The sequence below is a fragment of the Ursus americanus genome, chromosome 18 (assembly GCF_024610735.1).
Source record: "Ursus americanus isolate L20-20 chromosome 18, mUrsAme1.1.p, whole genome shotgun sequence".
NCBI lineage: Eukaryota > Metazoa > Chordata > Mammalia > Carnivora > Ursidae > Ursus > Ursus americanus.
The window spans coordinates 19,966,738-19,992,500 of NC_142144.1; the positions used below are offsets into that span (position 1 = coordinate 19,966,738).

Below are 25,763 nucleotides of genomic sequence, written 5' to 3' on the forward strand. Positions count from 1 at the left end.
GCGCAGGGTCCGCCGGCTTCGGCTGTCTTTGTGATTTTCTGCTGAATTAAGTCGCCCTGTATGCGTGTTAATTTTATGACAAACATAAAACACCAAGTATTAATGTGACCGTAGGAAACTTAATTGAGCACTTACTAAGTGCCAGACTTCTGCTAAGCGCCTTAAAGCGTTTTCTCATATACTACAACAGCCCTTTTGGAGAGGCAGCTCTAGACAAGTAGCTTGAAGATAGGTTCTGGCGTTAGGTTGCCTGGGTTCAAATCCCATGTATCTGTTCACAGGCAGAGCACCCTCAGTGGCCTCAGCTGTAAAGTGGGGATAGCGTGGGTACCTGCCCCCACGGACTTGGGCTTAAATGATTAAACAGGATCCGGAGCACAGACAGCGGCTGCAATTGCTAAGCGTCTGTTAATGGTACAAGGAAGGTACTACTAATGGTCCCCGTTTTTATGGAGGTTAAGTAACTTGCAAGGAGTCACAGTTACTAATTGGTAGCAATGAGATTGGAATTCAGGAAGTTTGATTTGTGGCTCATATGGTTAATAATGCTTTTCATTGCATATTAAGGTCCAACGAGGAACATTTGTATTAGGCTGATTTCCCCAAAGTATTTACGACCAAATTTTCCTCATTTGAAACTTTTTTTAATACTGGTATTGAAAAAACCTAATGCATGTTTATTGAAGAAAAGCGAATATGCAAGTAAACACATGGATGGAACAGCCACCCCCAGAAAAAGCCGCTGGTGCTATGTGCTGGCGCCGCCTTGGGGCTTTTTTTCTTAGGATCTCATGAGTCAGTCTAAACCCAGATTAAACCCTCCACTGGGGCGCCAGTCCAGCCAGCCTGGGCATACAAGGAGAGCATGTTTCCCAGCCCCCAAACTCCATCTTAGGAGGTCTTGGCAGAGGCCTGAGGAGAGAACTCAGCCAAAAGGAGAAGGGGCCAGGCCTTGGGGGTCAGAGGGTATTCTAAATTCATCGGGACTGAACACTTGTGAAAGCCAAACCCTAAAGAGAAGCATCCCTACATCCTGCAGTACTTAGGGGCTGAGGCACCCGTACCCCGAGGTCCCTCTAAGTGACAACTGCACAAAGGGAAGAGAAAGATTCCCTTCTGTCAGCCCCTTTAGCTTCAGCCCCTGAGGGTGAGGACAGCCCCAGAGCTCTGCCACTGAAAACTATGGGACCTGGGTCAGATCATTTAGTCCCTCTGGGCCTCAGTCTCCTCATCTCTAAAATGGGGGTGAGAATACTGTCTACCTCTGAGGACTGTTTCAAGAATTAAACAAGATGTTGTCTGCAAGTGCTGAGCTTGGGTGTATGGTATACAGTAGGGGCTAAGAAATGTTTTATTGTTTGCGTGAGGATCTGTAAATCTGTAGCAGGTTTTCAGAATGTAAATTGTGTAAGGTTCTTTGGCAAGGGGAGTGCAGCGTTCCTGGCATCAAAAAGTCATCAAAAGTCGTTTCTGGTGGGAGGGTGAAGGCTTCATAATGGCATTTACACTCTTCTGGGGGTGGGGCTGGAAATGGGCCACCATAACTAGAGATTGTGGTTAGAATTTTTTTGTTCTAAGGGCTGGGGGTGGGGAGGGCTCTCAAACCTTCTGGTAGGAGCAAAGAAAACAGAAGTGATTTTGTGTGAAGGAAAAGAGACTGGAGGGCAGGGGGAGGAAGGAGGGGTTAAGGTCCTTGGGGAAAGTGGGGCCCCTTCACTGGGTGTGGCCCTGGAGCAGTCAGTGGCCCTCGGAGGGCTGGAGTCAGGGAAGCAGTAGCAAAATCACCAGAAGGACTTCCTGGCGAGGACTAGGAATTGCAAGGGGCTTAGGTGGGAACGCATTTACTTTTATAGAATGAGGATCATCGGGCACCTGGGTGGCCCAGCTCCGCGAAGCGTCTGCCTTCTGCTCAGGTCATGATCCCAGGGTCCTGGGATCCAGTCCTGCATTGGGCTCCCTGCTCGGTGGGGAGTCTGCTTCTCCCTCTGTCCCCTTCCCCTACCTCCCGCTCATGCTCACTCTCTCAAAAATAAATAAATAAATAAATAAAATCTTTAAAAAAAATAAATAGAGTGGGGATCATCTGTTCTGGCACTCAGGGGCTGAGCTGGGCTGGAACTGAAGAATCAGCCCCTTCTCTTAAACATGCATGTGCCTGACACGAGTCCCCACCAGAGGCCTCTGGATATTCAGAAACTCCCAAGTGACGGCTCTCAGGCCTTCACAGGCTTCAGAATCACCCAGCACCGCTAGGAAGAGGAATTGCGAAGCAGTCACACTTTCAGATAAGATTCTCAGTCACTAAATCTGGGGTGGAGCTGGGAATCCGCCAGTGTAGCAGTTGCCCTGAGGCTGGACTGCAAATGAGCCCTCTGACCACTTCTAGAAACACCGCTTTAAGGCAGGGATGACCCTTTCGCAGGGAGTGAAGTCTATTCAAGGCGTGGAGACCAGCACACAAAACAAAACAAGGAAAGAAAGAAGAAAAAATAGAAAACATTGCTCCTAGTACAGGCTTTTGTTTCAGTTACATAAACATGGACACGCGTGAGCACTGGGCTTGTATTTCCTATTGAGAGTCAAGGTCAAAGAGTTTGAAAGCTGCTGCCCTAAAGTGACCTCTGGAGCCTTGGTGGGAGGTGAGGGCTGTACTTGAACTTTGGGGCTTGCTTAGAACGCCCTGAGCTGGGGACAGAGAAGAATGGACACTTTTGTTACATTTTCGTCATTCAACAGATTTATTGACCATCTACCTACGCGCCGGGCCATATTTAAGACGCCGAGAATACAACCGTCAAGAACAAAGTCTACTCTCTTGAGGAAACAAAATAAACAGACATGTCATATAATGTTGGTAAGTGAGAAGAGCTGTATGAAAACTACTCAAGCATATAGGTAGAGGGCTTGAGGGAGGTGCTGATCCAGAAAGGACCATGGAGGAGGTCTCCGGGAGGAGTAGCACTACAACGGAATAGAGACAGCCAGCAAACCGTGAGAAGATCTGGGGAAGGAGTTTTCCAAGCAGGGCAAGGAGCAAGGGCCATGAACTCTGCTCGCCCCCTCACCAAGGGACCATACACAATTTGCATTCTGAAAAGGTGCTACAAATATATTTACAGATCCTCACAGACATGTGGACGATCCTTTAGCCCCTTCCGCCTGACACAGGTGGGAACGTGTCCAGGAAGCTTTTACGTAGCAGGCTTGAGCAACGGAAACCTGAGTAAGGCAGAAGGGCCCACAGTGACCACCAGCGGAAAGCAAACAGGTTCCTTAAGCGCCCCACCTCAGAAGACCCATAGGCCCTAACTAACCAATGGGCTACTTCCAACTGGGCCCAGGTACCAAAGCAGGAAAATTCCATACATTCCCATACCTCCTCACGCCATGTAACTGCAGCCCCCCTACCCCCCACTGCCTCCTGGCAGACAGTCCCTCCTTTGCTGTCCTGCCTGCTGCCCCCTTGCAGTATATTCGAAAAACTTCTAAAACTTCTATCTCCTTTGTTCTGCCCTGGGTGAATCCTTTCACCACCAGCCTCCACCCGATAGGTCGCCCCACAGAATGTATTTATTTTTATAAAATAGGGACTGTCTGTACATTCTGCCCTGTAACCTACCTTCTGACTTGTCTTTTTATGCTGTTTGGTTTGGGTTATTATTTTTTTTAACTTTTTTGTAGTGAATATTTGGGAAAGTCTACTGGAAAGGACTGTACCTCCCTGGCCTTTACACTCTGTCAGGCCTGCTCTTCGACCGCAGACCCAGCCCTCCTCTGTCTGTCCGGCCAGAGGCCCTGGCCTATGACTGATCCCACCTCACCCTGTCCCCACTCCTCCTTCCTCCTCAGACCCTGAGGCCACCAAAGTCTCTGGTGTCAGGGCTGGAAGTCATCTGACCAGGGCTTGTATGGTTTCTTGTATGGAGTAGCAAGAAGACTACCAACCCTGTGGCTTCTTTTCTGTGTGACAGAAACAGCTGAAACTGTCACCTTTAGGAGGGGCTTGGCAGCCTAAGTGCAGACAAACTTAGACCGCACAGTTCCCACGTGATTAAGCCCAGGCCCCTGAGGAGAGGGTCCTCTCTCTGCCTGGGCCTGACCAGTCTGGACCGAATGAATGAGATTCGTCTCCAGAGGCTCGTGGGAGCAGCCCATTTGACAGGAGGGACAAGTTACGCTGCTTACATCGATAGATCCTACCTTGTATCTTAATTGGCCATCTCTGATGGTCATCCTTCTTGCTGTTCATTCAAAAATATTCAATGTGGGACACCTGGCTGGCCCAGGCGGTAGAGCAATCGACTCTTGATCTTGGGGGTATGATTCGGAGCCCCATATTGGGTGTAGAGATTACTTTGAAAAAAAAAATCTTAAAAAAAATAAATCAATGAGCATCTACTGTGTGCTACTGTCCAGTACCACAGTCGCTAGCCTACCAAAATTACATTAAAATTAAATACAGTTTAGGGGCACCTGGGTGGCTCAGTTGGTGAAGCGTCTGCCTTCGGCTCAGGTCATGATCTCAGGGTTCTGGGATCGAGCCCCACATGGGGCTCCCTGCTCAGCAGGGAGTCTGCTTCTCCCTCTCCCATCCCTGCCCCCCGCTTGGTGCTTGCTCTCTATCTCGCTCTCTCTCTAATAAATAAATAAATAAATAAATAAATAAGTCTTTTTAAAAAGTTACAATTTAAAATTCAGTTCCTCAGTTGCACTCTAGCCACAGTTCAGGTGCTCAGTAACCACATGTGACTTGGGGCCAGCATATCGGACAATGCAGACATAGAACATTTCCATCATAGCAGAAAGTTCTCTTGCAGTGCTATGCTAGACCTTGTATTTGACACCAGCAATAAATACAGGTGTAAAGAAGACTCTGCCACTGCCCTCTGGAGCTCAGAATCAAGTGAGAGAAACCAGTAAATGGAAAATCACACTATGTTGAGGCAAGTGTGGGGGCCTTGGAAGCACAAAGGAAGGGCAGCTAACTCAACCTGGAGGGAAGGGTTAGGGAAGCTCTGAGGGTAGAGAGGGAGATGGCCTCTAAGCTGAGGATGCATAGTTAGCAGACACACAGGTGAGGGGATGTAGGGGAGATGCCCTGGGCAGAGGACACACCATGTGCAAGGATTCAAAGGCAACAGCGAGGTGAGCCAAGAAGCTGTAAGTAGTTTAGCCCATTGAAAGCTACAGTGTGGGTACCAGAGGTGGGAGAGAGGCTAAAGAGATATAGACCAAGCCTTACTGACCTAGGGAAGGAATTTGGACTTAAAGATTTTATTTATTTATTCGACAGAGATAGAGACAGCCAGCGAGAGAGGGAACACAAGCAGGGGGAGTGGGAGAGGAAGAAGCAGGCTCATAGCGGAGGAGCCTGATGTGGGGCTCGATCCCACAACGCCGGGATCACGCCCTGAGCCGAAGGCAGACGCTCAACCGCTATGCCACCCAGGCGTCCCTGGACTTAATCTTGAATATTATTTCTTGTCTGTAACAAACCACCCCAAAACTTAGTGGGTTAAAAGGACAACTGTCTATTTGATCACCATTCTGTGGGTTGGCAAATTGGGCTGGGTTCAGGTGGGCTATTCTTCTGATGGTTACTAGTGTCTTTGCAGTCATCTGATGGCTCATTTAGGACTGGATGGTCTAAGATATTCTCACTCACATGTTGACCCTGCGGTGTTAGCTATCGGATGGGCCATGTGTCTTAAACAGACTAGACTGGACTTCTTCCCATGGTGGCAGTGTGTCCAAGAAGATGAGAGCAGAGACTACAAAGCTCTTTGAGGCTTAAACCCGGAAGTAGCCAATGTCACTTCCACCACATTTTATTGGTCAATATAAGTTACAAGACCAGCCCCGATAACAGAAGCTACAAAGAATTTTCACACTCTGGCATGATCTTGGCTTGAACCAAGGTGGTGGGTAGAGAGAAGTGGACAGATTTTTTTTTTAAGGCTATTTCAGGGGCAAAATTAAGAAGTCTGGGGATTTATTCTGGCACAAGGAAGAGAGAGTGAAGTTACAAATGACTCCAAGATCCTTGGCGTGGTTGACTGGTGAGTGGTAGTGCCCAGCACTCAGAGGGAAAAGAGGAAGAACAGGTTTGGGGGGAAGATGATGTTTTCAGTATGAGTCACAGCCAGGTGGAGATGGACAGAAAGCAGGTGGATATACAGGTGTAAGGAGAAGTGTGGCTAGAGATACCAGTTTGGGAGTCTCAGGTGCCTCAAGCCTAAAGCATCTTCTAGAAGAGCTGCATCCTCAGAGCTGGAAAATCTTGACAGCAGGGATCAGGCAAGTCAACTCTGTAGCTGCACTGAGCCTAGCCCAGTGACTCAGCGCAAAACAATCAGTCTCTCCTGGTTGAAGGTTGCCAGGTTGTTGTGGGCAAAGGGATTAAGCTTGTAGGGAGAGCTTTCAGCTCTGAACTAAGATCTGTGTTGTGTGGGGGTAGATCCCAGCTCCTGTCAGGAACAACAGGACAGACTCAGAAAGTAATGAATGCATCATCACCGAGGGAGATCAACAGGGGCTAAAGGAACCCCCATCAGGAATGCTGTGGAGGGTATTGCCTCTTTGCATTGGAAGATAGACCCAATGGCCAGCCCTAATACTCTGTGAAGGTAATTTTCTCTTACCACCCCTACTCCTGTTCCCACAGGCAACCAACTTTCAGAAACTCCACAAGTCTTCATTGAAGGCAGTTTTGCTGGGAGATCAGCACTGCAGCAGGTCCCTTCTGGGTGCAAGAGAAATGTTGGCTCGGATCCCATTCATTCATTCATTCATTCATTCATTCGTTCATTCATTCATTCAACATTCAACAAACCCTTACTCTACACCAAACCCCGTGCACTAGGAATACAGAAATGAATAGACTCTAGTCTGGAAGCAATGTACCTGCAGCTGCTGTTAGTTTCTGGAACTGTCTTCCCAGTGGATCTCAAGAAGGTATTGAGGGGTCTCTTTGCTGTGGTGCTGGGCTGTAACGGTTTGATGAAAGAAAAAAGAAAAGAAAAGAAAAGAAAAGAAAAGAAAAGAAAAGAAAAGAGAAAAGAAAGAAAAGAAAAAAAGAAAGAGAAGAGAAGAAAAGAAAAGAGAGAGAGGAAGGAAGGAAGGAAGGAAGGAAGGAAGGAAGGAAGGAAGGAATAGGACTGTGTGTGGGGGGGGGGAAGAACCTGGGGAAGTGTCCAAAAGAGGGATCACGGGGTGGAATCACAGAAAACTCCAAAGAAAGATACCACCACCTCCATCCGGGTGAATACTTATATAAAAGATGACATTTATTCAGTACTTCCTCGGTGACTATTACTGTGGTAGGTGGTACCGCTTTTCTTGCATTATATAGATTCCCTGGTGGCGCGGTCTTTGGGCACCACCGTCCTCTTCTCTGGAACCTCACCACCGCGTTGTTCCAGTCAGAAACCAGGGCTGGGCGCTCTGGGCCCGGCCTCCGGGAGACGGCCGGCGAGCGGAACTGGGGTTCGGGGGCGGGGAGAGAGCCCGGAGGCTTTTCGCCGGGGCTCCCTCCCTAGCGACGCGCGCGTCGTTGCTAGGGGCGGAGGCGCGGGAGGCTGTGGAGCGTGGTGGCTGCGGACGCCCTCCACTCTGCGCCGCAGCCGGCCTCAGCTCCCGGCCCGGCCAGCCCGCCCGGTGGGTATGGAGCACGAGGTGGGGGGGGGGGGGGGAAGGGGTGCAGCGGAGGTGGGGGGCGGGCGGGGAGGTGGGAGCCCTCGCGCTTCGCTGGCTGCAGCCGCCCACCTGGTCAAAGCGGGGAGTTCGAGGGCCGGCCTTGGGTTGGGTGGTGCTACCCCCGCCCATCTTGGGTGAAGTACCCAGCCCACCCTACCCATCCCCTCACATAGAAGATAAGCTTTGGTAGTCCACATGGATAGAGTGGGGGACATCTGTGATCTAAGAGACTGGAAGGAAAAACTGTACATAGGTTGTCCCCCAAACTTGGGGCAACCTTGGACATTCTGACCGAGTGCTGACTCCCTGGGAGACTCTGGGCCTCAGTTTCCCCTATCTGTACCATTAGAGTGTCGAATCAGATCATATTCCAGTGCTTCCACTGCGGCTTTGCTTGTATTTGAGCTTTCGGTTTGATACCTTGTGCGCAGAAGATTTGGGGAGAGGGAGAGAGATACGAAATCAACACTTAAGGGAACATTGATTGGACCAGGAGACCAGGGAAATAAGGTCTGGTACCCTAGCTCTGCCTCGTGTGACTCTTAGGAAATCACAACCCTCTGAGTCCCCCTTTCTTCATGGAAAATAACAATTGGACATATGCTGGAGTATATCAAGGAATACTGCACAGGAGAGTTAAAAGAGAATTCTCTGAGTTATGTTTAGAGTGACCACTGGGTATCTTAAGGTCTATGGAAAGCAAATTGGGGCAGAAATGGGCCCTGGGATTCAGATTTAGGCCTGGTGTCTTCTGGAACCAACGAGGATATTCCAAAGCCATAACTGCGTTTATGGCTTTTCCAAGTCCTCTCCAGCCTTTCCTGACCTGAAATCTGGGACAGAGCCCAGGTAACTGTTCCCTGAATGATTTGTTGTTGGGCAATTTTGAAGGAACCTTATGTTGTTGGGTCCTTAAAAAGCTTGCAGGGCGCCTGGCTGGCTCAGTCAGCAGAGCATGTGACTCCTGACCTCGGGGTAGCTTGAATTCAAGCCCTGCGTTGGGCATGGAGCCTACCTTCTTTTTATTTTTTAAAGATTTATTTATTTGTTGGAGAGAGAGAACATGAGCAGGGAGAGGAGGGGTGTGAGGAGCAGAGGGAGAGGGACAAGCAGACTCCATGCTGGGCACAGAGCCAGACCGCAGGGGTCCCACTTGGGCCAGATCTCACAACCCTGAGCCAAAACCAAGAGTCCAGTGGTTAACCGACTGAGCCACCCAGGCGACCCTGGAGCCTACTTAAAAAAAAAAAAAAAAAAAAAAAAAAAAAAGCTTCTTTCCAAACAGACTTCACCTTAGCATGCTGTCCATTCATTCATTCCACAGATATTTGCCTTTCATCCATTCTCCCAGCCTACGCTTAGAGGTCAGATACAAAAATGAACAAGACACTGTCCCTCCTCTCAAGTATATTGCATGTTCACAGTATAAACAGTAGAGGATAACTGAATAGAATTTCACTGCTTAGATGAGTCATAATAGATCACAACTACATGGACATTATCCAAGTACGTACACTTGGTTGTTGAGATTTTAAATTGCCTTGGTATATAATATATAACTTAATGAGTTCTTAGCCTTATGTGATCAATCACTCTGGCCAGGAGACATAATTGGCTTCAATTTAATATTCTTCAGACTTATATACCCATTTGCATATATTCTCCGTGTATATTTGTTACGTATGTTTAATATGTGTGTGTTAACCGTGGTATTAAGGGTGAAGTTGGCAGAAATTGCTCCTTTCAGTTGCTATCACTGTTAATCTAGCAATCATGCCGGTAGCCAGGCCAGCTGAGGGCTGTCCACGCGCTAGCTTTTATGGAAATGCATTACACGATGCCCATCAAGAGCAAGGCCTCGGAGACTGCTGCCTGCATTCAAGTTTCAGCTCTGCCACTGATTTGCAGCTCATTTGTAAATTTGGGCAAGTTCTATAACATCTCTGCACCTCACTTTTCTCATCTGCAAAATGAAGATAGTAACGGCATCTAGCTCAGAGGCTTGTGGAATTAATCAAGAGTTAATAAATATAAAGCATTTAGAAAAATGGTAGCACATCGTGAGTGCTACCTTTAATCTTTACAGAAACCCAGTGAGAGATATTATTCCATTTTACGTATATGAAACAGACGCCAAGAGGCTCAGCGATTTGCCCAAGACCGCAGTGAACTGCAGATTAGAATTAGAATTTTGAGCTGATAATGTTTCTGCCCTGATTCTTCGGATCTTTAAATAAAGGGTTTATATGTGATGATTTTGAAAAGCTCTTCCATCTCAAATTCTGATTCATACTTATTGAAGTATTATTTTAAACAGGAGAAATTGCCTTTCTCGCAGAAACAGTAGCGGTCAGCTCTGAAAATTTTTGAACAGAAGTCCTATGAGTAAAATAAAAACGTTTAATGATGTATTTAAGGATTTAAATATATCCTACTTTGGGGGCATCTGGCGGGCTCAGTCGGTGGAGCATGTGACTCTTGATCTTGGAGTTGTAGGTTTGAGTCCCACATTGGGTGTAGAGATTACTTAAAATAAAATCTTTAAAAATAATAATAATAGGGCGCCTGGGTGACTCAGTGGGTGAAGTGTTTGCCTTTGGCTGGGGTCATGATCCCAGGGTCCTGCTCAGCGGGGAGTCTGTTTCTCTCTCTCTGCCTCTACCCCCAGCTTGTGCGCGCTCTCTCCCTCTCTCTCTCTAGCTCTGCTCTCTGGCTCACAAATTTTTTAAAAAATCTAAAAAAATAGAGTAGGAGATATATATATATATATATATATATATATATATTTAAGATTTTCTTTTAATAATCTCTACACCCAACATGGGGCTCGAACTCACAACCCCAACATCAGGAGTCACATGCGCTAATGATCGAGCCAGCCAGGTGCCCCCTTACTTTGTATATTTAAAAATAGATATATCCGGGCACCTTGCTGGCTCAGTCTGTAGAGTGTGCGAGTCTTGATCTCGGGGTTGTAAGTTCAAGCCTCGCGTTGGGTGTAGAACTACTTAAATAAATGAAAATAAAAACGGACATATTATTAATTGTTGGAAATGTGCCAGTTATATGATCTTGGAATTTTGTAAGATATTTCTTTCTTTGTGAGGGAAAACTACACGGCATTCTCTTTCATTAAACAAGGTCTTTATTTACCTTGTGAATCTCCTTTCGGTGCAAACATATGCTTAGAAAAGAGATTAATTTAAGCGTCTTTTCAGTAATTACAGAGATTAGGAAGTTGCTGCCTGAACTATTTTCCAAAGGATAAACATTACAAAGTATTGAATATGGCAGCTCACCAAGAAAATCCTATTGGTTTGGGGGTAAGTAATTCTAAAAGTTATCTTTTGCTTAGAACGGCCTGTGAGAGCTCTTCAGATGGGAAATACGGCTCTCTGAAGATATCAGCTGAGAATCCAATCAGGGTTAAGCAAAGCCAATCCAATTTTAGCATCTGCTGTTTTTGGTGACCTAGATCTATGGATGGCATCTGTCCTTAGGTTGATGATAATGTTGAAAAATGGGCTGTGCTGGCAGTTAGGAAGCTTTGCAACCTCTGTCTATAAGCAATACAACATCCCAAGATTTTTGAAAATTATCCTGGATACTTACTACAGAGAATGTCTGAACGAGAAGGGACCTTAGATTCACACTACTTAACAAGACGTGTTTTTGCCCTACTGTGCAAGCCACTTGAGGTACAGAGATGAGTATGAGCAAGTCCTTCCTCTCATGGAACACACAGTCTCCTAAAAATCATTTGATCTGGTGTCCTCATTGACAGATGGGGAAGCTGAGGTGCAGAGCAGGGAATGGAGGAACCCAGGGACACACAGTGGGGTGAGACAGAGTTGGGGCTGAAGCCCAGGGCTCTTGGAGCCACACACAACATTCTTGTCACCGCACTGTGCTGCTGTATGGTTACCTATCTTGTCCGGAGGTCAATTCTGGCAGCTTTTCAAAATGTAAGCTGAAATTCTTCTGGAAAACTGTTTTTTAATGGTGTCATTGAGAATATTCGGTGAATTTTAGCTGCTGTTCTTCCTGTAGACCAGTCTTCCTGGAGCTGGGCTGGTCATGCCTGTATGAAACTCATTTCCTAGCGGTACCTGGGTGGCTCAGTCTGTCAAGCGTCCAACTCTTGACTTCAGCTCAGTCATGATATCAGGGTCGTGAGATTGAGCCCGTGTCCGGCTCCGTGCTGGATTTGGAGCCTGCTTAGGGTTCTCTCTTGGGTCAGTTGGTTAAGTCTCTGCCTTTGGCTTAGGTCATGATCTCAGGGACCTGGGATCGAGTCCTGCATTGGGATCCACGCTCAGCGGGGAGTCTGCTTCTCCCTCTCCCTCTCCCTCCCCCCACCCCTGCCATGCTCTCTCTTGCATTCTCTCTCAGATAAACAATTTTTTTTAAAAAAGATTCTCTCCCTCCCTCTCCCTCTGCCCCTTCCACCCCCCAAAATAATAATTATTTTATTTTTTTAAGATTTTATTTATTTATCTGAGAGAAAGAGAGCGCACACACACACACACACACACACACACACGATAGAGCACGAGTTGGGGGGGCAGGGAGGAAGGGCAGAGGGAGAGGCATACTCCTTGAAAGGGTCTCAGGAATCCCCATCGGTCCTCAGATCACACTAAGAACTACTGGTCTAGGTCATTACCTGTATTGTCTCATTTAGTGTCATCAGCTCTCACATCTCATTTTTTTTTTTTAAAGTAGGCTCCATGCCCAACATGGGGTTTGAACTCACAGCCCTGAGATCAAGAGTTGCATGCTCTACCGACTGAGCCAGCCAGGTGCCCCTTATATCTCATTCTTACTACAGATAACCTCATAATGTGGCACACCGATTTAGAGAAGTGTCACATGAAATTATTTAAAAACAAACCGGCAAGCTAGGAAGGTTATGAACTTTTAGAATAACTAAGGCTCTTTCCAGAAGCTTTACTGGTAAAAATTATTTCTTAGTTTCAAATACACATTCCTAGTATTTTTTGTGGTAGAATACGTGTAACATAACATTTATTCTTATCTAGTACACAGACAATGTCATGGAGCCATCACGACTGTCTAGTTCCAGCCCGTTTTTGTTATCCAAAAAGGAAACTCTGTACCTATTAGAGTAGCCATCCCATTCCCCCATCGTTCCAGCCCTTGGCAACCAGTAACCTGCTTTCTCCCTATATAGATTCCCACCAGGGATATTTCCTTTAAATGGCATATACAATATGTGGCCTTTTGTGTCTAGCTTCTTGTGTTTAACATGATGTTTTCAAGGTTCATCCATGTTATAGTATGTTTCAGTACATTATTCCTTTTTATGGCTGAATAATACTCATTGTATGGCTATACCACATTTTGTTTGTTCATTCATCCATTGATGGACATTTGGGTCGTTTTCCCCTCTTGGCTGTTGTAAACGGTGCTGCCGTGAACATTCATGTGTACGTTTTTGTTCGGACGCTTGCTTTCAATTCTTTTGGCTATCTTCCCAGGAGCAGAATTATTGGGTCATATGGTAATTCTACATTTAACTTGTTGAGAAAACCTCTTTGGGGGCGCCTGGGTGGCACAGCGGTTAAGCGTCTGCCTTGGGCTCAGGGCGTGATCCCGGCGTTATGGGATCGAGCCCCACGTCAGGCTCCTCCGCTATGAGCCTGCTTCTTCCTCTCCCACTCCCCCTGCTTGTGTTCCCTCTCTCGCTGGCTGTCTCTATCTCTGTCACATAAATAAATAAAATCTTTAAAAAAAAAACAAACCTCTTTGTGTTTTTTAAAACGATTTTATTTATTTACGTGACTGAGAGAGTGAGCAGCACAAGCAGGGGGAGCAGCAGGCAGAGGGAGAGAGAGCAGACTCCCCGCCGAGCAGGGAGCCCGACGCGGGTCTCAATCCCAGACCCTGGGATCATGACCTGAGCCAAAGGCAGCTGCTTAACCTACTGATCCACCCAGGTGCCCCAAGAAACCACTTTGTATTTTTAAAATTAGTTTTGTTTTTGTTTTTGCTGATCTGCGAATGCTTTATGGGAGGGTGCATTCCGAGGGCCATAAGAAGAGGCAAGGAAAAGAGGAAAAGCAATCGAGTACAATGAATTAGTCTTTAAAAAAAAGAAGGCTTGGGGGGCCTGGGTGACTCGGTCGGTTGAGCATCTGCCTTCGGCTCAGGTCATGATCCCAGGGTCCTGGGATCCAGTCCTGCATCGGGCTGCCGGCTCAGCGGGGAGCCTGCTTCTCCCTCTGCCTGCCGCTTCCCCTGCTTGTGCTCTCTCGCTCTCTGCCAAATAAATAAAGAAATAAATAAATAAATAAATAAATAAATAAGGCTTTATTTTTACGTCCCCAGACGGCCATTATCATGCCTAACATGAACAGTATGTATTCTTTTTACTAAGCAGGGACGAGAACTTCCAGCAGCCGCAGGGGATGCTGCCGCTCGGCTGCCATCTGCAACGAGCTCCTTCTCGCAATTCGTGGAGGTTCTGTGCAGGGATGGGGAAACTGCAAAGCAAACTCAAACACAGCACTTACAAATACAGGTACGGCCATCCTACCTTGGGATCCCACGTTTTATCATGGCGCATTAGAAGTCTCTACTAAAGAAAGAGAAGGCCCAGAGCGATTATTGATGACCTTCCCTGACAGTCAGTTTGGTCTGTTTTCTTTTGGATGAGAAGCAGCTGGTGGGCTGGTGCCTGCAGCCACTCAGAGGGGCCTGGCGTCTTTGGGAATACGCTCTGGGGTGGGCAGAGACTCCTGGCTTCTTGACTTAAGGATTCCCCTTTATCGGATTCTGGTCCTTCAGATGTTCTCAGCGTGCTCAGCATTAATGATCCCATTTCTGGCAATGGCCGTGGGTCTTCCTTCTGTACTCCTTTTCCAGATTTCTCCTCAGCTTGGCCCCTCCTACCTCATCTTCCCCTGCCCCCCTGCACTCCATACCCGTGGGCCTCTCATTTGCCATCCTCTCTTTGGCAGGCCCGACGGAATTACAGAAGAGAGAATTCAAACTAAAGCTTGTCCGGAGTATAGCCCAGCTCACGTGGATAGTGTCTCTGTCGTGGCTGCTTTGAACTCAGACCTGTGTGTCTCTGGAGGAAAAGATAAGGTGGGGTTTGCAGTGCTTCCCAGGGAACCAGCTTACTGTGGAGAAGGGAAGATATTTGGGAAGGAAGATATTACTCAGCTTAGCGTTGAGTGGTGTAAAACCACAGGCTTTAGACTAAGGAAGACTGGCTCTGAGTCCCTGCTCTGCCCCTTCCTGTTCCTCTGGGCCAGTCACCTACTGTTCGTGGGCTTCGGTCTCCACATCCACGGAACGGGGATGATAATGCCAGCCTCTCAGCACAGTTGTGAGGATTAGGTGGTAAGATCTTAAGCGATGTGCCAGACCGTCCACCATGTTTTTCATAAATGGCAAGTATTATTCTGACCAATCCATTTTCATACCCACACAAGACACAGGAGCTATTTGTCATCAAAAGGAGACTTTCTTGGGGTCTCCAGGTGACTCAGTCAATAAGCAGCCAACTCTTGATTTCGGCTCAGTTCATGATCTCAGGGTGGTGAGATGGAGCCCCGCATCAGGCTTCATGCTCAGTGGGGAGTTGGAGCCTGCTTGAGATTCTCTCCCCCTCTCCTTTTGCCCCCCACCCCTGCTTGTGTGCTCTCTCTCTTTTTCTCCCCCTCTATAAATAAATAAATAAATAAATAAATAAATAAATAAATAAATAATCATTTAAAAGAAAATGAGATTTCCAGTCTCTTTAATGCTGCTCTTTTCTCAAAATCTTTACACTGGCGAGTATTATAATTCTGTGTTTCTGTCCTTCCTCCCACTGTCACTGAATCTGGTTGCTTCTCCCCCCATATTTGCGTCTATCACAGGACTCACAGCTAGGACATTAGTAGCAAAAATGTTGATTCTTTTAATTCCTCTCATTTCATACTGTATTTCATGGATTCTTTTTTTTTTTAAAGATTTATTTTATTTATTTTAGAGAGAGAGAGAGCGGGAGGGGGGGAGGAGGAGAGGCTGAGGGAGAAGCAGACTCCCTGCTGAGCGCAGAGCCCATTGTGGGGCTTGATCCCATGAGCCATGAGATCATGACCTGAGCCAAAATCAAGAGTCAGATGCTCAACTGACTGAGCCACCCAGGCACCCAGTAAATTTTTTTTTTTTTAAATGGCAACATTTAAAAAATACACTAAAAGTACAACCCAATTAGGGGAAAAAACTCTAATCCCATGTAGAATTCTACTTCAGCATCTCTGACCAGAACCTCAGGTCGAGCCCGTTCCCCTTGGGGACTGTCCTCCTGAACCCGTCAGTAAGGCTCAGAGCAGTGGCCCATTGCCTTGGAAAAAGACAGAGCACCTGTCAGGAGGAAAGAAAAGAAAATCAATGTAGGGGGACAGGATGAGGGTTACAACAATAAAACCCAAATGCAAGACCCTTGACAGAGAGGGAGAAATTAGGAAGATAATGAAGTAAAGGCTTGTTTCAGTTGAATAAAAATTTACTTAAAATATTACAGAGATTCTAATGACTCCAATGACTCTCCTCAGACAGTGGTGGCCTATAATTGGAAAACCGGAAATGCCGTGAGAAGGCTCAAAGGACACGAACGAGAGATCACTAAGGTAATTATCAAATGATCATTATCGTGGAGGGAATTTGGAGTTGAATAAAGGAGTATCCAAGAGCTCTAGATAGTAAGAGTGACTGGATATTCCGTCTTAACAAAATGCAAAGGCTTCATTTGATGCCATGAAGCCCTCCTCAAGGAAAAGCAGAGCAAACCATTCCCTTAGCTATTGTTACAGGCATATTAGACATGATTTTTATTTTGTCACTAAGCGCTTAAAGCTGAGGTGATAAACAGAGAATTCCCCCTGCCTATCCTAACTCAACAGGGACAGGTACTGAAGGCTGCCTGTGTGCTGACTGTAGCTAGAAAAATAAATAAATAATAAGTGGTAAATTTTATTTATTATAAATAAATTTATAAATAAATAAATGATAAAATCTCTCTACTCGGGAACCTTCGAGTCTAGTTGGGGAAATGTTTAAAAAGCCAACAACGGTTAAATAAAAATTAATTTGTTAAAAGAGCGTTACAGGGCAGAGTGAGCTTCCAGCAAAGATGATAGAGAATGCCAGTCTCTACAACTCCCTTCCCTGAAATCCCCCCTCAATGAACTGAAAATCGGAGTGGAGACACAGACTCCATCGTAAGGAAGCCAGGCAGCAGCCACACTCACAGCGCGGAGCAGGGTGCTGACGCCCGCATGCAGTGCCTTCCCAGCCCGATGGGCTCTGACGCCCACAGCCCGGGCCCGTTGCCCACTTCCAAGTCCAATCAAACAAGCACACCGGAGCCTTTTCTGTCTTGGACAGATAGCCTGTATTCACGGGTCCAGCCGCTTCTTCAGCGCCTCTCGAGACAGGACGGTTATGATGTGGGACTTGCGTGGCCCCTCCCAGCCAAGGCAGCAGTTCTCTGGCCACGCCATGGTGGTCACTGGATTGGCTCTGAGTCCAGGTAAAGTCAGACAGACCTCTACCCAACACCGTCGTACTTTTTAAATTGTTTTTAAGACTTAATTATTTTGAGAGAGAGAGAGTGCATGAGTGGGAGGAAGGGCAGTGGGAGAGGGAGAGGAGAAGCAGAGTCCCCGCTGAGCACAGAGCCTGACTTGGGGCTCGATCTCACGACCATGAGTTCAAGACCTGAGCCAAAACCAAGAGTCAGACGCTCAACCTACTGAGCCACCCAGGTGCCCCCCACCCCGCCCCGCCCCACCCCACCGCCATTGTATTTTCTGAAAAGCCCTGTGCCAGGTCCATCTCATGGACCATCTTTCCCTTGTTCCCCCAGACTCCTCACAGCTGTGCACTGGCTCCCGGGACAACACCCTGCTTCTGTGGGACATTGGGACCGGACAGTGCGTGGAGAGAGCTTCCATCTCCAGGAACCTGGTAGAAACTCAAAGTCGGTAGAGAGTAGGACAGCAGAAGGGGGCATGGGATGAGGCAAAGAGCCTGGAAGAGAGATCAGGAGACACACCAGGCAGTAGAGGCTTGGGGCCTCATTCTTGCTCACCCTGAACTGTCAGACCCTGGCCTCTCGGGGTTATCAGGCTGGATGATCTCTTTAAAGTCTTCTGCTCCAAAGAACACCTCCACTTGTTCATAGTGTCCTCCTTTATTCCCTCAAAGTGTAGTTATTCCTTATCTGCTGTGCTTGGACCAGGGTTAGTGGCCAAGGACACAGTCCCTCTCCTCCAGGATCTCACAGCTTATGCGCAGAGAAACAAGCATGACCCTTTGCTTTATGTTTAATTTGCTGTTTATGAAGACCAGTGTTTTCTGGTAGCAGACTGGCATATAAACTCCACAGCCTTTGAGGTCAGTCAGACCTGGGTTCAAGTTATGGATCCATCACTTTTTTTAAAAGTAATCTCTGTACCCAACATGGGGCTTGAACTCACAACCCTGAGGTCAAGAGTCACATACTCTACCAACTGAACCAGCCAGGCGCCCCAAGAGCCATCACATTTTAGCTGTGTTACTCCAAGGAAGTCACTTAGAATGTCGGTGTCTTCATTTATCAAATGGAGAGAATCCTATGACCTGACACGATAGATGTTCCTTTAGTGGTCATTAAATAACACTCATGGTCATCTTTTCCAATTTTGAATACAACTGTCTGTGGCAAGGTACGCTCGCCCTATGCCCTCCATACCTATGGAGGTTGCTGGAAGAAAATCCTGTCATCTTGGGCTGTTTTGAAAACTGTTTCACGCCTGTCCAGCAGGGGGCTACAGGGATGAAAAGAAAGAACACTTCTTGAACCCTGTGAGGCCTAAGACCAGGGTTGCAGCGGTCCCACCATAGAACGGGGGCTGCTCTCCTTAGCTGCCACGCACCAGCCGTGCCCCACCACATGTGTGGGCGCCTGCGTGCATTCGGGAATTCACAACTGGCCCGGCTGCCACCACTGCTGCTGCTGATCCGGGGCATGGCAGTAGGGTGTGACTGCTGGGCATCTGCAAAGCACAGACTCCCTCCAAGTCAAAGGTACGCGTCAGCGTCCTGGAGAAGTGGCGGAGAGACGCTATTTAGCACAGTTTACAGGAATTGCCGTAGAGGAATGACTTGGTATGGAGAAGTTTTGAAAATTTTGCTTTTTCTAGGTCACTCACCTGTGCTGGGTCCCCCAAGAACCATACGTACTACAGACTTCTGAAGATAAAACCATCAGGTGGGCTTACTGAGCAGCCGTGAAGGTGTTTCTGGTGAAGGTTTGTGGTTCCCATGCTTATCTGACTCCCTTCCCCCTCTGCTTCTCCACACTGCTGTGCCTTCCCAGGGCCTTCTGTCGCTTTGCCCCTTGCTGGGGCTGGGGTCTCTCTGACCTGGGCCCCTGGACCATCTGGGTAGAGGCTGAATGGCAGGAGGTCGGGCCAGGAAAAGGGCCCTGTCCTGGATGGTTCTGAAGCAGCTGACTCCGTCTGGCCCCACCCTCGCCCCCTGTGTGAACATACTCAGATTGACCTCAGGCCCCGGCACTGGCTTGTCCCACCCTTCGAGCTGCCTGGCTCCACTTGCCAGCCCTGCTTGACACCAGATGTTCTCAGTCACCCAGCCCTCGGGGAAGCCTTGTCTGGGGCAATGGGTCCAAATCCCTGTCAGGGGAGTCAAATGAAGTCAGTTGTTCTTGAGTAGAAAGCACAACGAGACACTCTGAATCACAGAAGAGATTCGTTCTACTTAGAAAATAGGAAGAAGGAGGTAAAGTGGTGAAAATGAGACGAGAGGCCGAATAAAACACTCCCCTATGCACCCCACGGCCCAGGTGGGCCAAGGCCTGCAGGTCTTTTGTATCTGATTCTGGAATGGTGACTGCTCCTCTGGATCATAGTAACTATCTTTAAAAAAAAATTAAGTCACAGGCACAGAAATATCCTCTTGTCCCTTGAAAGCAGTATCCCAAAAGGGCCAAATTAACAAATTAACTTGTAGAGTTAAGGTGTGTGGTCTAAATTCCTATTAACTGGATCTTAAAATAGAAAGAAGTCAGATGTCATTCAGTTCGGTTATTTCCTGGCAGCTTTGGAGTCTCCAAGGTTGATCTGGTTCACACTCCTGGTTTTAGGTAAATCGTGACATTCCCCCTGACCGGCCGAAGCAGCAAAGGGCCGAGGCTTGTGTTAGTGGGTATTTCAGACACATTTACCACAGACTCCTTTCCTGCGGTCATTTCTTGCAGATTATGGGACAGCCGGGGGCTGCAGGTAGCTCATATGTTTCCCGCAAAGCAGCATATTCAGACCTACTGCGAGGTCAGTGAGGACGGACACAAGTGTATCTCCTGCAGCAATGGCTTTGGAGGGGAAGGCTGCGAAGCCACGGTAAGAAACTGGGGGGCGGGTGTCTGGGGTCTGGCTGCTGATGAGCAAAGTACTTCCTCTGACCTCTGTCTATATAGGGCTCCACAGGCCAGCTCTACTATTGGCTCAGGCCTATTCCAAGTGCATACTGTAAGTGAGCCTTTGCGTTCCAGATGCATCTCTCAAGACATCTCCATTAGCCTTGGGCTCTGAATTGGTAGTAGACAGAGGGATGGGATGGGAGTCAAGTTAGGAAGGTGCTAAACACAGAACCAGCTTGTGAACGTCCCTGCTCCCAGCAGAGCTTAGAAAGGGGTGGGACTATTCGAAGAGCCAAGTGTATTCCTGTTGTACTTGTGGTCACAGTGAAGAAGGCTCAAGCTCCTCAGGGAGTCCGAGGCTCCGGTGTTGGTCAACGGCCCACCCCAACCCTTATCCATATACCTTTCCTCGCAAGTACTTGTGGATTAGATTGCATTGGCTCCTCCAAAGTACCTCGGATTCCTCGTTGTAGAATACAAGTTAAAGGGGCATCTAGTCCAACTAGACCAGTTACAGCTCCCATTGTACCAAACATGCTAGGCACTGGCCTGAGCACATTACATGCATCATCTCATTTAATCCTTACAACAACCTCGTGAGTTAGGTTCATTATCACTCCCATTTTACAGATGAGCAAATCGAGGCACGGCAGGTTGAAATCTCTTGCACAAGAGCGCACCTCTAGTAAGTGGAGGTTGAGGGGTTGAATCCCAGGCTGTTGATGTAGTATGTCTTCACCAAGCTAAGCATTTCCAGTTCCTACAACTGACGAGGTGTCCTCTGATGTCATTATTTTTCGGACACGATTCAGATCGCTCTCTTCTCTGAATGTTGTTTTCCTGAATGACATGGTGTCCAGTGACTTCATTATTTTTTGGACACAGTTCAGTTTGCTCTCTTCCGTGAACTTTGATCTCTAGCTGTGGTCTGATCGTGTCAACAAGAGTGGGATTGGCAGGACCGTCACCTCCTTTGTTGGAGAGTCTCGTCTTCATATACCAAGGTTCAGCATGCAGGCAATAAATCAAAAGGTCTGTACCTCTGTGTACTCCTGAGAAGGTGCTCCCAACTGTGGGGTCTCCACGGAACCCACAGAGGCCAAGAGGCTGATGTCAGGCAGCTCTCGAGCTGTCATAGAAAGTAGGTAACCCCAGAGCGCCTGGCTGGCTCAGTCAGAAGAGCATGAGACTCTTGATCTTGGGGTCATGAGTTTGAGCCCCACATGGGGTGTAGAGATGACTAAAACAAATAAAAAACTTAAAAAAAAAAAAAGAAGTAGGCAACCCCATACTGTCCCATCATGCTGTAGACGCTGGAGCTTTCACTTCCCTAACCAGGACGTTAATGAGGAAGGCAGCAGCCCTCCTGCCACACCCTTAGCCAGGGTTGTTTGAGATCGTTGGTGTTTAAAACAATCACTGGACGGCTGGGTGACTGGGTGTGTGGATGGGATGGAGAAGACGAGGGGTAGAGACATGAGTAGGTAAGTGGGGGGAATAGGAGGGTCACGAGAAGGTGGGGAGGTGGCAATCAGTGAGGGTAGCGTGCATGAAGCTAGAGAAATGTGTGTGCATGAGCTAGCCTGTGTCATCACTCCGCAGCTGTGGGACCTAAGGCAGACGCGGAACAGAATATGTGAATATAAGGGGCATCTCCAGACTGTTGCATCCTGTGTCTTTCTACCAAGAGCACCGGCCTCGATGCCTATAATTGCTACCTCATCACACGACTGCAAAGTGAAGATCTGGAACCAAGATACTGGAGGTAAGGAGCCTGCTGGTGGTGTTTCTCAAAGACGCACGGAGTCCTAAAAGCTTCCTCGAAACTCTTTCTTTCCATTGCTCAGCAAATACAAAGACAGCCATGTTCTGCCACTCTCCAGGACCCTAGTGGTTAAGAGATGACACTGAGATACCAGGATTCTGTTGAACCTCTGGCTAGAAGCCATCACTGCATGAGCCATGGTACCACGTTGTACGGACTTGTTCCTGAGAGCTCAGATATATTTGGCTCTTAGTATTCTTTCTACCTGAAGTTCTTCATTATTTTTATTTATTTATTTATTCGACAGAGATAGAGACAGCCAGAGAGAGAGGGAACACAAGCAGGGGGAGTGGGAGAGGAAGAAGCAGGCTCATAGCGGAGGAGCCCGATGTGGGGCTCGACCCCAGAACGCGGGGATCACGCCCTGAGCCGAAGGCAGACGCTTAACCGCTGTGCCACCCAGGCGCCATTAGGTTTTAACGTGTGGTGCTCAAAATGTCTGGCAAAGAGAACAAGGATTGTCATTTTCAAATTGATTTTTTTAAGGACTAAAATGAGAGTCTCAGCGCGTAGTGGGGGCGAGGTAGAGTAAGGAGAGACAGCAAGATGGCCCTGTTTTGATGCTGCAGTTAAGGGTCGAGATCACAGTTGGGTCATGACACTTCAAAGCACCAGAGAAAAAGATGTTTTAGGGAACACAGCACCCCAGAATCCTTAATGAAGTATGCCAGAGCCCACTGCTACTGACTGATTGTTAAATATTCCGGAATATTTGGTCATAGTGGGAGTATTTACACCACAAAATGTGGCAAACGCTGCGAGTAAAGGTGGCTGTTTTTTTCTTCCAGAAAGCTGCCTTACCAGCACCCCACTGGCTCCATGCTGTTTTGTGCTAGACCCGGGGTTCTGTCAGACACAGGAATAGTGTTAACTTAGAGAATTTCATAACAAATCCCCCTACAGTAATGTTCCAGAAAGTCAGCTCCCAGCAGGGGAGGATAGGGTAGCCCCCCCCCAGAGAAAAGATGTGAGATCATGTCTAGCCAAACCTCAGTAGGGAGGACAGCCCTGCCGTCCCCCAGCAAGTCGTGCCCTCTCCAGCTGCCCTGTGTAGCAGCTGTGGGAGGCCGGAAGAGCAGCTGGTGTCAAGGTCAATGCTCAGAAGCCTGACACGAGGGAGAGCAAGGTCTGAACGTGCTGACCTACCCACCAGGCGCGCCTGTGGTTCTCAGAAGAGTGGCCTCTGAGATGGGGGTGGAGGGAGACCGGGTCAGCGGAGGCCCCCAGACTCCCCTTCAGGTCCAAACTTCCTCTGTCTTGAAGGAGCAAGACCCCAGGGGCCAGCAGCTGAAGACCAGCATCGTGTCTGGTTTCCTCTGCCCTGGCCCTGCTCTGCTCTCTGGGCGGGTGGGAACTGAGGGCGATGTGTCCCCACGTCCTTGCTGGCAAGGCCCCGACTGTCTGAAGGGGCTTCTAAGTGAAACCTACCTTGTTTGGTCCGCCTGCCATTCTCTGGCGTTGAAGCCTCGCCGCCGACCCGAGTCTGGCCTCCCCGTGGGTACACGGTCCTCTGGAGCAGGGGATGCGGCTCTTACCTGGGTTAGACAGGAGGGCACACGACTCATTTACACGCGTTTCTCACCGAGACCTCGTGTTCCATGACACTGCGCCCTTGGCCTGAGCTGCTGGTTCCCTCTTTCTCCCCAGCCTGCCTGTTCACCTTGTCCCTGGATGGGTCAGGACCTTTGACTTCCCTGGCTGTTGGCGACCCCGTCTCCTTACTGTGTACAAGTTTCGGCAGAGGAATCCACCTGCTCAGAGTGGAGCACAGCCGAGGGCCGGAGCTGCGGGAAGTGGCGGCGTTCTGAGGCCAGGAGACACCAGACGATATCAAACCGTGGCCCATCCTTTCTCAGTGCGGCTTTGTGTTTCCCTGGGATCTTGCGGGGAGGGCGATGTGGGATTCTCTGCTTAGGTTCACTCAGAAGGTATATCAGGGTCAGAAGCCAGTATAAGCCCAGGTGCAGTTTAGACACATGGACTAAACAGGAGGTTCTCCAGCTAAGGGAAATCCACCTGCAGTGTTCAGCGTCGGGACTGTTCTTCAAAAACAAAGTTTAAGGCTCCAAATGATGACCTGTAGGTATGAGTGTGAGTCTGAACATGGGGTGGAGTGTATCGGACGGACCTATGCCATGTGTCCACAGAAGAAAAAGCTGCAGGGGGGAGAGACACTGCTCAGGTGGCCTCACAGTTACCCAGACGGGAGAGGGGAGCGCAGCTCCGGTGAGGGCTTGGGTTGTAGACATGACATTCAGCTCGAGTCACTGCTCCTCAGCAAGGTAAAGACGTCAGGGCTTCTACTCGGAGGAGCGGCGGAGTGCAAGTGGCTTGTCCTAGACCAGTGCTCAGGCGGCGTGAAGATTAGACGCCAGGTGGCTTGAAGGGGCTGACGACCGCAGGGCCTGGCCCCGAATCCTAGCTGTCAGACCTGTTCTGTGCACAAAAAAAATGGAGAGGTTCCAGAAATTAAGGCTAAAAAAATTTCATTTGTACATTTTAATATTTTCATTTCATTTTATATAAACTCCTTCTTGGGGATGGCCAGTGTGAGGCGAAAGGGAGCCTACAACAGCAGCAGACCACAGAGGGGCGCCTGGGTGGCTCTGGCAGTGGAGTGCCCAACTCTCGATTTCGGCTTGATTCATGATCTTGGGGTGATGGGATCGAGCCCCACGTCGGGCTCCATGCTCAGCAGGGAGTCCACTGGAGATTCGCTAAAATAAATAAATAAAATCTTAAAAAAAAAAAAAAAAGAACATAGAACAGAGGGATGGACTCAACTGTAGGCCAGCCACTGAGTCTCCTTTGGCGAGGAGGGACTCGGTGCTCAGGCCGGCCTCTGTGGCCCCCAGGACACCTGTCCCCAGCATGGTGCTCACAAGCCCATTTTCCTTCCGGAAAGGTAGAGTCCCTCCTGCCTTCAGGAGAGCCCACACATAAAGCAGCAGAGGCCTGGAGGTTCCCTTTCCCATGAGTCCCAGCCAAAGAAAGACTTCGCACTTGTCTTCTCCAGCCCCTGCCTGTCCCCGATACCAGTAGCTGACGGCCGTGGTCCTTGTGTCCCTCTTGCTCCGCATAGGGCTGGCTTCCCCGTGGGAGGATCCGAGTTTGAACCTCCACTTCTGCATTCAGTTGAATGATCTCGGGTGTTATAAAATCTGTTTCCTCACTAATTAAATCATACGTTCCTTGCGGTGCTGTCCCGAGGACCAAGTAGAACTGTATTAAATGCCAGGCAAGGTGGTGGGTGCTTACAAAGGGTGACCACAGTTATTTATTGCTCTCTGGCTGGACTAAACACTTCTTTCCTCACTAAACACACTCCGTCGCCCGTTCTCCTTAGGTCTTACTTGTAAAGCTTTAGTTACGGATTTTGAGCTCTGGAAGGACAAGGGGGTAGGGGGAGTGTAGCTACTGCCCTGAGCACCTGCAGCCGGCTGGATACGCTTATTCTCACTACAGTCCTCGTTATTCCCGTGTCACAGAGGGGGCTGAGGCCCAGGGACATTCAGTCCTTTGCCCAAGGTTACATACGGAGGTAGGAAGGGGAAGAACTGAGATTTGACAGGCAGGGATACCACCGTACTAATGAGGAGGAAGAACTGAGATTTGAACCGGGGTCTGCCCAGCTCAAAGCCAGAATACTTTCCTTTCCACTCCTTTGTCTTTGCATGATGTCACAAAGTTCATTTTAGAAATTCATATACCGTGACCCTGTTTGTATATTTTCTAGACCATTATTAACTTTTTGGTTCCAAGGAGATCCTCCTGGCCAGGTGCCCAGAAACAGTACACAGA

The 25,763-nt window shown here is 48.3% G+C and overlaps 1 protein-coding gene and 1 long non-coding RNA gene across 3 annotated transcripts in view; one reads left to right on the forward strand and one right to left on the reverse strand.

Moving 5' to 3' along the window:
• The first annotated feature begins 7,572 nt into the window (after nt 1-7,572).
• Nucleotides 7,573-24,728, forward strand: WDR31 (WD repeat domain 31). 2 transcript variants are annotated; one of them, XM_045791132.2, is made up of 10 exons: nt 7,573-7,656; nt 14,096-14,239; nt 14,679-14,808; nt 16,269-16,343; nt 17,101-17,245; nt 17,582-17,682; nt 18,900-18,967; nt 19,976-20,117; nt 21,740-21,902; nt 23,610-24,728. In XM_045791132.2, exons 2-10 carry the CDS (start codon nt 14,127-14,129, stop codon nt 23,768-23,770), a joined length of 1,098 nt encoding a protein of 365 aa, XP_045647088.2. In that variant the 5' UTR covers nt 7,573-7,656; nt 14,096-14,126; the 3' UTR covers nt 23,771-24,728. The 2 variants fall into 2 exon arrangements, with proteins under 2 accessions (XP_045647088.2, XP_045647087.2); XM_045791131.2 differs by having other exon boundaries at nt 14,099-14,239.
• Nucleotides 21,896-25,763, reverse strand: part of LOC123788052 (uncharacterized) — an 11,182-nt gene continuing 7,314 nt past the window's right edge. The window contains exons 4-5 of the long non-coding RNA XR_006778405.2: nt 23,685-25,763; nt 21,896-23,497 (exon numbers count right to left, since the gene is read on the reverse strand). The exon at nt 23,685-25,763 is cut by the window's right edge and continues 2,470 nt beyond it. This is a non-coding gene — a long non-coding RNA (uncharacterized LOC123788052). The remainder of the gene's footprint in view (nt 23,498-23,684) is intronic.

Coding starts and splice junctions, on each gene's coding strand:
- WDR31 (XM_045791132.2), top strand. CDS start 14,127: ATGCTGCCGCTCGGCTGCCATCTGCAACGAGCTCCTTCTCGCAATTCG. Junction 16,344..17,100: donor ACGAACGAGAGATCACTAAG/GTAATTATCAAA, acceptor TGTCTTGGACAG/ATAGCCTGTATTCACGGGTC. Junction 17,246..17,581: donor TGGATTGGCTCTGAGTCCAG/GTAAAGTCAGAC, acceptor TTGTTCCCCCAG/ACTCCTCACAGCTGTGCACT.